The sequence below is a fragment of the Triticum aestivum genome, chromosome 4D, assembly GCF_018294505.1.
Source record: "Triticum aestivum cultivar Chinese Spring chromosome 4D, IWGSC CS RefSeq v2.1, whole genome shotgun sequence".
Taxonomy (NCBI): Eukaryota; Viridiplantae; Streptophyta; class Magnoliopsida; order Poales; family Poaceae; genus Triticum; species Triticum aestivum.
Window position 1 is genome coordinate 507,440,722 of NC_057805.1, and position 12,648 is coordinate 507,453,369.

General features: G+C 45.1%; 1 protein-coding gene across 1 annotated transcript; it reads right to left on the bottom strand.

Annotated features, from left to right (window-relative positions):
• Positions 1–3,363: 3,363 nt before the first annotated feature.
• Positions 3,364–10,853, bottom strand: LOC123100675 (disease resistance protein Pik-2-like). The gene is made up of 4 exons (XM_044522562.1): positions 9,767–10,853; positions 8,407–9,120; positions 4,163–6,216; positions 3,364–3,581 (listed from the first exon to the last, which is right to left on the bottom strand). Exons 1-3 carry the CDS (start codon positions 10,817–10,819, stop codon positions 4,195–4,197), a joined length of 3,789 nt encoding a protein of 1,262 aa, XP_044378497.1. The 5' UTR covers positions 10,820–10,853; the 3' UTR covers positions 3,364–3,581; positions 4,163–4,194.
• Positions 10,854–12,648: the final 1,795 nt, after the last annotated feature.

Here is a 12,648-nt window from a genome sequence, read left to right on the forward strand (position 1 = left end):
TAGAAACTAAGGGTAGTGTCCTAAAATCAATTTACTTTGTATGCAAATCAAAACAAGTACCACATCACATTACCATAGGATCCTATTACAGAAAAGGTATGTAAATGCAAGCTGGGGTAAGACATTATAACCATACTGCAATCTCCTAAAAAAAGTAACACTGCATACTCAGGTGTGATCAGCAGCTGGATTATACACCATGCTTCACATCAGTGCACCAGCACCGCATTTCAGTAGCAGGCTACGCATCTTGAGCTACTGGTGTGTATCAGCAAGCTATCAGGTTCAATTCGCACGGACCCTAAGAACTTCCAAGTCTGGATGAGCTATCATAATCAATTCTTGCACTGCAATATAAGGCTCTCCGCTCTAAACCTAAACTAAAGTAAACCTAAACTAAACCAAACCTAAAGAAAACCTAAACTAAACTTAAAATACAGAAACAAAAACAGAAAAAATACAAGAGGTCTCACCGGGTGGAGGAGGGGGGCCGGGGGGGGGGGGGTGGGGCGGCCGCGGTGGTGGAGGAGAGGGGCGCCGGGGCGGCCGGGTGGAGGAGGGGGCGCCGGAGCGGCGGGGCGGCCGCGGTGGTGGAGCAGACGGGCGTCGGGGCCGCCGGGGTGGAGGAGGGGGTGCCGTGGCGACGTGGGTGGCGTGGGGCGGCGGCGGCTTGGGCACGGGGCGGCGCGGCGCGACGACGGGGCTGGCGCGGGGCGGGGAAGGGGGTCACCCGGGCTGCTGGGGCGGCGCGGCGACGGGGGTGGCGCAGGGCGGCGGCGGCACGGGGGCGAGGTGGCGCGGGGCGGCGGCGGCTCGGGCGCGGGCGGAGAGAGAGAGGGGACAGAGAGATGTGGGGCACGGGCGGGCGTCGATGGATTTTAGTTAGGGCACGGTTCTTTGTCGTCCGCTAGCAGACGACAAAGATCATAGCTAAACAGACGTTAGCTTGGCCACTTTCTTTGCCGTCTGCTAGCGGACGGCAAAGAAAGTGTCCGTTAATTAGGTGGTTCTTGGTAGTGGGCCACCCTCATTCTTTGCCGTCCGCTAGCGGACGGCAAAGATTCTATGTCGTCTGCTGGCGGACGGCAAAGAGTTGGCTGACGACAAACATGTTCTTTGCCGTCAGCTCTTTCTTTGCCGTCAGCTTCTATTAAGTTGAGGGCAAAGAGGTTCTTTGCCGTCAGCTAGCGGATGTCAAAGACCTGGCTGACGGCAAAGATCCTGATTCCAGTAGTGCGAGCTCCAGGCCAGCTTCGCATAAGGTGGCCTAATGTTGGCAGTAAGAGTGGCAGCGTACGCCGAGCTGGAGGAAAAATGACCATCGTTTGTCCATCTCCAGGTTAGTGAATCATCTAATCATCTTGAGCCTGAGTGAGTTGGATTGGCTGCAACTCATTCCAAAGGTTCATGAATTGCGCGATGGCCTCTTGAGTTAAGTTTCCCTTGAAGTGCCTCATCCACTTTCCATCAGCAAGAGCACACCTGGCGGATATTGCCTTGATCGTGCATTGGTTGTAAAGATCCGGGAACCTCCTGGAAAATCTCTCTCTTTGATGCCAAGGGTCGGTCCAGAATTTTGTGTTGGAGCCGTTTCCAATGTTAATCTGCACCGACGCCTCAAAGAGGGATCTAACTTAGGTGTTGATTGGTAAAGGCAAGCCGTGCCATGGTCGACTAGGTTCCATCCATGATAGCCAAAGCCATCTACATCTCATTGCCTCATTTTTTGGGTTAGACAGGGGACACCAAGCCCTCCAAGCTTCTTGGGCAAGCAAACCTGTTTCCAATTGACTAAACATTTGCCACCAGTAGCCTCATCTTTATTAGCCCAGAGGAATCCTCTGCAGCCCTTGTCAAACTTTTTGACCACCCATCTAGGGGGCTCAATTGCCAATATCTAAAATATAAGAAGAGCATATAAAATAGAGGTGATGAGAGCCAGTCTGCCAGCAGTGGAGAGCATTAAAGGCTCTTGAAGGAAGGCTGGTGCTATGGATAAATTGGCATACCCGATTGAAAGAAGAAGCTTTGTTTAATGTTGAATGAGCCAACAATCAGCTTGAAGCAGGGAGGTCAGCTCATACCTGCCAACCAGGAACCACAAACCCAACACACGATCCACTCCCAAGCTTCGCGCTGACACTAGAGCAAACATCCTGGCAATAGCGGAGCTCGAGGACACAAGTCCACAACGAGGATGCTGCCACCACACCATCCTTTCTTGGACATACTAGTTTCCAAGTTCATCCCCAACCAAAGGACCGATCGCCTCATTGGGGAAGGATCTGAAGCTTCTTTATTTAGCACCACCATCGCCGCCGCCAAAGCCAAGATGATGAACAACCTAAAAATCTAAGCTACTAGGCCTAACCTAAAGCCGCACGATCCAGATCCGGCAACCCCCCTCACCACCGACGATCGAGGTCGTCGGCGGAGGGGATCCGCTGGAGGAAGGCGGTGGAAGGAACTCTCCGGCGGCTAGGGTTGCTAGTCATCTCCCGAGAGAAAAAAGACTCGTGTTTGAGGAGATGTTCATGTCGATCGATTTGATCTTTGCTATCTTTGACTTATTATTTTCCTTAAGAAACACGGTACAAAACAGACGCCGGCATACACGTATCATTGTCAGCGCATATAGGGTATCTCCGAGTGACCGAGCAGGTATTCCAAGATTAACAGTCATCATCAGCACCTCGTACTCCCATCGAAAGAGAAGCACTGGAAAAGTCCTGAAACAAATTCAGGAAAATGAGAACACTCATACCAAGTCTAGGACTTAAACACGGATGTATAGGTTCTATCACAAGCAACCTAACCAGATACACTCAGTTTGCACTTTGACTTTGTTTTCTGTAGCACGCTATGGTCATACTGTAATAAAATGTAAAATAAATCCTCAATTTTTTTATGTTGAGCTTAAATCCTCAAGGTTTTTGTGATACCTATTTTGCCTATGTGATACTAGTTCATGTTGACACGGTCACTTCTGATCACTTTTTTTGAATTTGAACCAAAATCCATGCGTTTTGGCAGGGGTTTCTTCCTGCCATTCTGCCCTGTACTGCAGCCAAAAACCTACTGCCTTAGCTTCCTGTCTTTTTAGCAATACACGCATGCATGTAGATAATCAGGTGTGATGCCTCGCCACTTGATTGATGAACTCTAACCCATTTGCAATCTAACCACAGAAAATGGATCCTCCACAAGATCAACACGTGGAAAACAAGACAATGATCGAACTGCATTGCAAATTTTACTCTGAGCACAAATTGTCACAAGGTGTAACAACGGATTACCCTTTGTCGAGCGAGCAACAATTTAGTCTCTAACACAATTCAATGTACATACCATGAGTTTTCCAAGTGCAGACTTACAGTCACAATTAATTTTAGAGACAAATGTATGAAATTCGGATGATCCAGCAGCAGCGCAAAGCAGTGACAATTCAAAAGAGATAGCTCTAGCTAGCGAAATAGTACTAAGAGAAGTTCATGCTACATATCAATTGAGATACACCAAACGGAGCAGCAAGACAGCAACACCCTCCATCAGTCGACTCTTCAGGAACAGCCAGTCCTCTCCTGACAGAACACAAAACACCTATCAGAGATATCTAAAAAATTGTGCACATAATTTCACCACTAATTTACCTGCTAGTTTGAACCTCAAGACTACAAACAAAATAATTATGGCAAGAAACCCAAATGATATAGACAAGCATATATATGCAGTGTCCACAGAATCTATCCGAGAAGGAAAGAGTAGAAACTTAAATCTGTTGGAAACTAAATGAATGATGCTTGGGGATATTTTCGCTAAAATAATAGATGAGTGGTAGTATTTCTCCAAAAAATAACTGCTAACCAACATATTACTCACACACATACAATTGAATATTCTTTTCATTCAGTTGCCGGTGTGTTCGACAACTTCTAATGCTAGTAATGCCATGATTTTTGGTCGCCTGCGATCCTTCCTATTTACTGAAATAACAATATAGTATTGGACAAGTTGGAGATGTAATTAGGATTTTACATAGTTACTAATCTTGCTAGCTTAATTCAATGGCTTAAAATGCATGCAATTAACAAACATATATATATGGATATATATATATATATCTACAAAAAGAACTCTAACACATATACTGATTATAATATACCTATGTATTTTATGACTTGGAGCGGCCCTGCTTCAAGTTTGGAACGTCTTCAATACAGGTCTATTTTGATTTTGGTTCCTGGCGAGCTGGCATCGCAGGTCCTCCACGAGGTCTTCACTATTGCAGTTCTGCAGTATAAATTCTTTGAGGCTTGTGAGAGATGCTAGACCAGAAAACAGCCCAACCGTTGGTTCGGTAGTTGAACTACGAAACTGGAGCAGCTCAAGCTTTGGGGTTGCCCCCTCTTCAAACTTCACCAATCCGAGGTTAGGTACGAGGTCCATCTTCAGCACCACCAGGCTTGGGAATGCCTCCCGGTGGAAAACGAAGCGGACCTCTTTACCCACGAAAGACTCCTTCAACAGACGCAGAATGGCCAAGTTTGGTAGCTTGCCAAGGGATTGTATGTCATCATTGTGCTCCAATATCCTAGAGCTCCCTAGCTCCAGCTTGACGAGATCTTTGAGCCCATGGATCCATTTCGGCAATTTGACCAGGTTACCGTACAGCTTGAGACTCTGCAGGTTTTTTGGAGGTGAGGACAAGTCATCCAAGCACCCGTAAAAACTAGGCTCCCCCTCAGCCTGCATCAACAAAGATTCAAGGCATTTGTGCTTGGCAATGGCCCAGAAGAACTTCACATAGTTCTTCTTATTGAGACCAGTCACTCTCAACTTGCGCAAGTCAGTAAGATATTGGAGATCTTCAATAATGGAACTTACCGCATCAATATTAACAACACCCAGTGTGCGCAAGGACTTGAGTTTTCGTATTCCCCTTGGAAACTTTACACCATATGGATCTAGCCCCATAAACTCAACAGGCAGCCCATCAAAACCATCTTTCATAAGTACCCATGAGAAGCGCCCTATGATAAATAAGGCGACAAACAACAAGAAGCCTACGCCAGCAAGCATGCACAGCAAGCACAAGAGAACGCCGCGGAAGGCCCAGCACCACCAGTAGCAAAAGTAGCCACCCAAGCCCAATCCTTCATCGACATCGATGACGTTCCCGACAGAGAAACTGCATTCACGCATAGCAAATATATTGTATTGAAATTCTTCTCTTTGCTTGTGATCATGCCCTGGTACATAACCCACGCGAACATACTGTAACTTCTGAAGCTTGGTAATTGACCTTGGCAAATTGATTATTCCAGTATCTCTCACATCCAGTGTTTGTAGGTGCCTCAGATTGCCCAGCGAATTTGGCAGACGTAAAATTTTATAACATCTTCTGAGAGAAAGGTAGTTTAGGTGACGAAGCTTCCCAATTTGATGCAGCTGGTGACTTGTTAGATCATTTGTGTCTTCTAAATCTAGCACCCGGAGTAATCTCATCTTATCAGAAATGAAAAATGGTTTGTACTCTCCAAATATTGTTAATGATCGCAAGTGAGACAAGTCAAATGCAATTTCAAATGCATTCTTATCTCTTGTCCAGCTACTGCTTACAGCAAGGTGACGAATTTTACCCTGGATGTCTAAGTTGCAACCCTCCTCCAGTGTAAAAACAAGATTTTCCTCTGTTGACTTTGAGGTTCCAACTTCACGGATTAAATCATGAACTTCCAGAAAACCAACTCTTCCAGATCTATGGGTTGTCCCTTTTGATGATGGTCGGACCATGCTCCTGTTGATAAGATCTGTGATGTAGCTCTCCCCAATTTCCTCTGCAGTCTTGTTGTGTATTCCCCTTGAGTAACCCTCTACCACCCATCTTCTCACCAAACGTTTCCATCTAATGCCATTGTTTGCAGGAAAAATGGACAAATACAAGAACGGAAACTTGAGAGGATAAGGTAAACCATCATAGCTCGTGGTAAGGACTGTCTTTATCATCCCAAGCTCTGGATTCATCTCCAGCTCAGCACTAATATGTTTGTTCAAACTTCTCCACTCCATAGCAGTTTTAGGTTTGGTTGCCAGGTAGCTACCTATGGTGGATATCGCAAGAGGGAGGCCACCACATTTCTTCAGTATAAGTTTTGCTTGCTCAATCAGGTCCGGAATGCGATGATAATTTTCTCTCTCCTTAATATCCTTGAATACCTGTTATTCATATAAGAAACCCAGTTTAGATAATAGAGCATTTATCTCACTTATGCATTTACTTTTAACAACTTATAATGGAGAAGGTTCATCCTGTAGTAGCCATCATTACCATATTAAATGATACGTCAAACCAAAAGAACGAATGCTATTTCCATTTTTACTTTGAGGTATACAATTGGGATACGTGTTAAATTAAAATTTTGAACTAACAAACTTCCCCTTCTCAGGTTGCACCGTACACTTACTAGACTTGTAAAATTTTGAAGCTCAAATTTGAGCCCAATTATATCTTAATGAGAGTTGTTTTCCATTGCAGTACTTCCTAATATGTTGAGTTTAAGTATGCCATTAATAACACATCTGTTTTGGTCCACCAAATTGAAGGCAAGTATCAAGATGTATCTTTGGTAGAACTTCCACCTTAGTTTTCTCAAGATATTTTGACCACGCATCATCATTTTTTATTATATAGTAATGAGTACATTTCGCATAACTACATATATTTTGCGAGCTATCAAAAAACTACATAGCTAGTTTGTGTCCAAAGAGTTGTGCATACACTGGCATAACGTTGCTAGTAGCCTAACAATCATTGATTCCACTAAATGATGTGGTACAAGAATGTGAGATTCATGCTAGTGATTTGTAGGTTTTAATAATTTTCACAAAAAACATATATGCAGTACTCAACAAAGTAAATACAAATATACGATAACTTAGGTGCAAACCATGCAACATATTATTTGTTTTTGGATTTTTATCCCAGTGACACTCCAAAGATGAGCTTTTCATGAACCGCCATCCACCGATTGTCAGCATGTTGATTACATTGAACACCGAAAATACTAAAAAATATGCTAAAAATTCTTAATTTAGCCTGCACCAATTCGAAATTTCAAGTTCAAAGTCAACTTATGTTAGGAGAAACGGAGAAGAGAAATCCCTTAATAAGGAAAAATGTAAAAGCACGGGAGGTGTTGATAGTGCCTATGTTGCATACTTGTGTGGAATACATCATGGTCATTCTTCGGTGTATGGGAAGTTGCTGCTGCTTGCTTTTAGTACTTGGCTACTTGCTCACTTCAGTTGCAACTGCTTCCTTACTGCTTAGGGAGGAGGTGCATCTGCTGGCGGCAGCAGGGCTAGCACCGGAAGCCCATCATCTGTTGGTGGGGCTGGGACTGGGAGCACCAATGCTACTGCTGAGAATAAGGAGTTGAATGTCGCAACCTTAAATATCCTCTACGGGCTCAAAAGTTCGCACTTCGGAAGAAATACGGAACAAGAACACTATTGGAAGGCATATATCATTGGGTAACTTCTTTGCTGTTTTGTATCATGTAAGATACTCCCTCCTTTCATTATTATAAGATGTTGTAACTTTTTTCTGAATCGAATGTATATAGACGTGTTTTGACGTGTTTGTTCACTCATTTCAGTCCGTATGTAGTCCATATTGAAATATCCAAAATGTCATATAATAGTGAACGGAGGGAGTAAATGTCTAATATATTTCATATGTACTCGTAAGGACTGTGACATGAGAATTGAAGATCTGAAGAGCTCAATGATGTTCATCAATGAAAAGGTGGCACCAAAAATGAAAGGGAGTGAGCCTAGCTCAACTGGTTGGGGGAGTAGATTTACAAACCAAACACCTGGGTTCAAATCTGCACGGAGGCGAATTTAGGTTCCCATTTATCCTTGAGTACTAATCCTAGTACTCGTACTTAAAAGGCTGTGTGCATCTCCCCTAACCGCCGCCGAGCCCCGATCTACTCCCTCCTCTCCTCCCGTCGCCGTCGCGTCTCCTTCTCTCCTACGGCTTGGGGTGGGGCGAGACCCCCGGCGCGTGTGGAGGCGCGGCTGGCCGGATCTCGGATTTGTGGCGGCGGCATGGAGGGCCTGGTGCATGGATCGGCTGTACGTGTGGTCTGGCCTCTGGTCAGGCTGGATGGAGGTTCCATGAGCGGATGCAGAGGCCGGCTACATTTTTCTTCTAAATACAAATATACTCATTGCATCCCCGTATGTATAGCCTTGAAAAATGTCGTTTTCCCATACTCCCATATTGTGCAACATTGTCTATACTTTATACTGCAGCCATCTTACAAAAATAAATAAAAAAGGGAAAACAAATTATGTCAAAAACTAAATTTACAGTATTTCAGATGAATGTGCGTGTACCTTCTTTTTAAATAGGTCAAGAGCTTCCTCTTCATTTAGCAACTCAAGATTGTATATTTGATTTTCTTCCACAGAACAACATTTAGCAACAGTCAATTCTCGTGTGGTGACAATGATTCTGTTAGAAATATTTCCCAATAAGAGCTTCTTTAACAATGTCCAATCCACAAAGGATGACAAATCGTCCAAAACTATGAGGCATTTATGCTCTGATGAAATCTTCGTCAACTTTGTCTCAGTATGTTCTTCATTTGCTTCAGGTTTGCTTTCTTTGCCACTGGTCTCGTCTCGTGTTTTCTCCAGGTCAGCAAATTCTTTCTCTTCATTGTGATCACTACGTAATTGGTGGAACAAATCCCGAAGGAATTCTTCATAGTTGAAAGAACGTGACATGGCGAACCGTGACATGGTTAACCAAGCACGCCTCTGAAACCTTTCACCAAGTTCTTGTTGGTAGACACTTCTCACAAGAGTGGTTTTCCCAAGTCCGCCCATTCCACAAATAGTGATCACCTGACCACCTTGATCAACTAAATGGGCAACTTTAGCTTTTGCTGCCGCCCGGTCAATAAGCTGATCTTCCTCCAAAGCAACTGCTACTGTACTTTCATGACTAGGCTTCTGTACATGTTCCTTGCCATCAGGTTCAGCAGTACCAATATCAGCTTTTGAGCTAGATTCGGGCTTGTCATATTCTTTGGTGGGAGCGTCCAACTGAACACAAGCAACAAGCAACATTTAGGCAAAGTCACTGTTTCCTGTGAACCAAGTTTGGATGATGTACTGAAACAGCAAGTGAAATTAAAAGGCGCCTTCAACTTTAGAATATTGTAACCCCACATAATCAGAAAAGGGGAAAACAAAATTTCTCTTCTTCTCAAAAAGAGATATAGTGCACCACTGATAGTTAATTAAGATTCCATTTCAAAGGCGCTACTTTGTTTCGCAAGAATGCTACTCTATTCCTGGAATTAGCCATCCCCTTCTTTGACTATTCGACCTGCTCCTTGAAGCAGGGAAGGGAATGAAGATGGCATTGAATGCCCATCGACATGGTTTTCTCGACGCACCCTAGTATACTCTACTTGTTCACCTGTGTCGGTTTGGGGTACGGTCAGTTCACCGGAGGGTCGCTTAGAAAAGGATTTCTTATGAACTGATTATAGTTGTGCAGATTAATCCTAAATCTAGTATTTTGGGCGAATGATATATATAGTACTAGTTACCTAATTACAGTTATATAGACTATGAATACAACTATACTTGTAAAACATGTAGTGTATTGTAGCATCAATTTATCCACACAATTAGTCAAATATTTGGCTAGCTCATATAAAATTATAAATAAGAGGAAGTTTACCTTCTTGTAGAAGACATAAAAATCCTTATCGAGTGACCATTTCTGATCTATCTCTGATACGGAGTAAGGCTTCTCGGTGCACAAGCTTGCAACTTCAAATTGCTGCGTGGACACGATAATACGGCTCCCATTTTTTCTTGGGAAGTATGTTTTGATCCAGTCCCACTCTTCTATGGTAGATACATCAGTAATAACAACTAGGCACCTCTTCTCGGTCACGTAGCGGTTGAACTCATCAACCAAATTATCTTGTGCTGACATCTTCTCCAGAACCTTCAGCCCAGTGGTTGTTCCTTCTGTTGCTTTCCCAGTTTTTTCATACGAATCTTCATAGAACTGCCTCACCAAACTCACAAAGAAGTCACTTGGATTGAAGGGGTGTGTCAACCGTACCCAAGCACGGCACTGGAACTTCTCTCTCACATATTGATTGTCATAGGCAGCCCTAATGATGGAAGTGACCCCAAGATCGCTGCTTGCTCCCCACACTGCGATCGTCCTAAGGTCACTTACATCATCAGCGACCATTTGGGCGAGATCAACCTTCTTCTTTTCCTGCAGCGTAGTGCGTGTAGCTTCAGCGATGTGAAGTAGTACCTCTTCAGTAGGGATGCTGGAGCTTCCCCCGGTGGTGGCAGGCCTGGAGCCAGAGCCCTTGATGAGGCGGTAGCGCGTGTTCCTCTGGCTGACATCCTCCACCTGGGCTCTGAGCTCCTTCATCTCCGTGGCCACACTGCGCCGGTCCAGCAGCGTGCAGGGGATGCGCCACCAGGACAAGTCCTCCAGACGGACGGCGAAATCTTGGAGGCAGTCCTCGACGTTGTAGGACACGTCGCGGACTTGCTTCACCCAGGTCTTGACCACCCTGTTGTCGTCGGGCTCCTCGTGCGCGGCCATCAGGAAAGCCTGCATCATCTCGAGCTCGTCCCTGATGAAGGCATGATCAGCCTGGATGCCGAGCTGCAAGGCCACCTCCTCCGCCGCCGCGGACGAGGCGTAGCCAATAGCTCCTCTCAGCACGGCCTTGCCGATGCTCAGCGCCGTCGACTCCATCGCCGCTCTCTCTCTGTCTTCTCCTCCTCCAAAGGCGATGCGCTGGTGAAGTCGAAATGGAATGGCTAGGACACTGAAGGCGAAGGTGTTTGAAAGATACCGAAGCAACATTCCTTTATCTTTTGCTTTGAAGGAGATCAAGCAAGGATAAAGCAAGGTGCTACCAGTTGCACACGCAAAGGAAGGATGCCAAAGCAGGCAGGTAGTCCGATCTGGAGCTGGAGGCGCCACCGAAGAGAGAGGGGGGAATCGCCGCCGGCCGCTGGGTGTAGTCGGTCGATCTGGAGCTGGAGGCTGCGGTCCCACTGCCTGCGCTCCCCTCCGCTGGACTTGGGTAAATGAACCGAGAGTCGAGTGGCCCATTTACGTCCCCCTTGTTTCTCGTCAAAAATCTATTAATAAAAGGTTAAACAATTATTGTGAACAGATACAAGAAGGAACCCGAGAATGCGCTCAACGAAATATTGCTAAAATTTTGAAAATATGAAATACATCAAGCCGAAGTTTTGTGAGGGTCCTTCACCTTGAAGTTTTGTTGATCTGCGAAATAGTGAAATCGCGGAGTCACCACTTACATCAAGCCAAAGGATGCCCATAGATATGGACATGTGAAGGCCGTGCAGAAGGGCCTTGTATATTTGTATTCGTCCATGTTTTTTGAGTCTATGTGAAGAGTTTATATCTACAACACATAAGACATTAGGTCTCCCGTAGGAAAACTAGAATGGCCCTAGCTCCCAAGTCGGAAGCATATGGACCCGTTAAAAGTACATGATCTAGTGCTTGTAATTGATCTCCATGTGGGGTTGTTGGCCCTCCGTCCACTCGAGGAAGAACTCAGCTATGGCTTGGGGCTTGATTGCCTGGCAAGGCCGGTACTGCGCCTCAAATGATGGGAGCTTTATACTAGTCAGTGTGTACGTGTAATACACGTTAATTTAGAAGTATATTAAATGCATGTGGATATTAAGTAGGATATTATTTGCGTGTTATTTTATGTGATTAGCACTATATTTGACATAAAATTAACTGCATGCTAAACGTGTTAAGCGCTCGACATTGAAGCAGTCTAGATCGTTCGATTGACATGATTTGATGGTCAAGATTAATTGGATCGGCCCCTTTGGGTCTTTTTATATTGGTATAGATATAGATATAGATATGGCCCACTTGGCAACCCGGTCAGTCGCACCCGTGTTGTGGATGATGTTTGACGGGAGGACCTGGCTGGCTACAGTGATGGGGTAGGTCTGAAAGTAGTGCCGCAACTTCTATGAGGCCATGAGCATGGCGAACGTGATCTTCTGGTAGTGTGGGTATCATGTCTTCATGGCGAGAGCACCTCTGATATATAATAGACCGGTCGCTGAACCTTTATAAGCATGGCCCTGCTCCTCATGCTCGACCACAAGAACTGTGCCCATCCCCTGGTTGGTAGAGGATGTGTATAGCAACATGGGCTTGTTCTCATGTGGGGCTGCGAGAATCAGGGTTCATTGCTAGCACTTGCTTGATTTCTTCCCAGCCATACCTTGCTTCATCAGACCAGACGAATTGTCTGGCTTCTTGGGGGGGGGGTGCCTTCTATCTAAGCTGGGATATGAACTGACCAAGCACCACGATGCAAACAACTAGCTTATGGACGTCTGATAGCTTGGACAATGCCTTTGATGTTTTCTAGGTTGGCCTCGGGGCCACACAATGAAGCGTAGGAGCTTGCTAGAGGTCACGTGGAACACACACTTGCCTAGATTGAATTTCATATGGAACTGACATAAGTTTTCAAAGGTTTGATTCAGGTCGGCGATCAGGGTGTCGGTTGCCTTGTA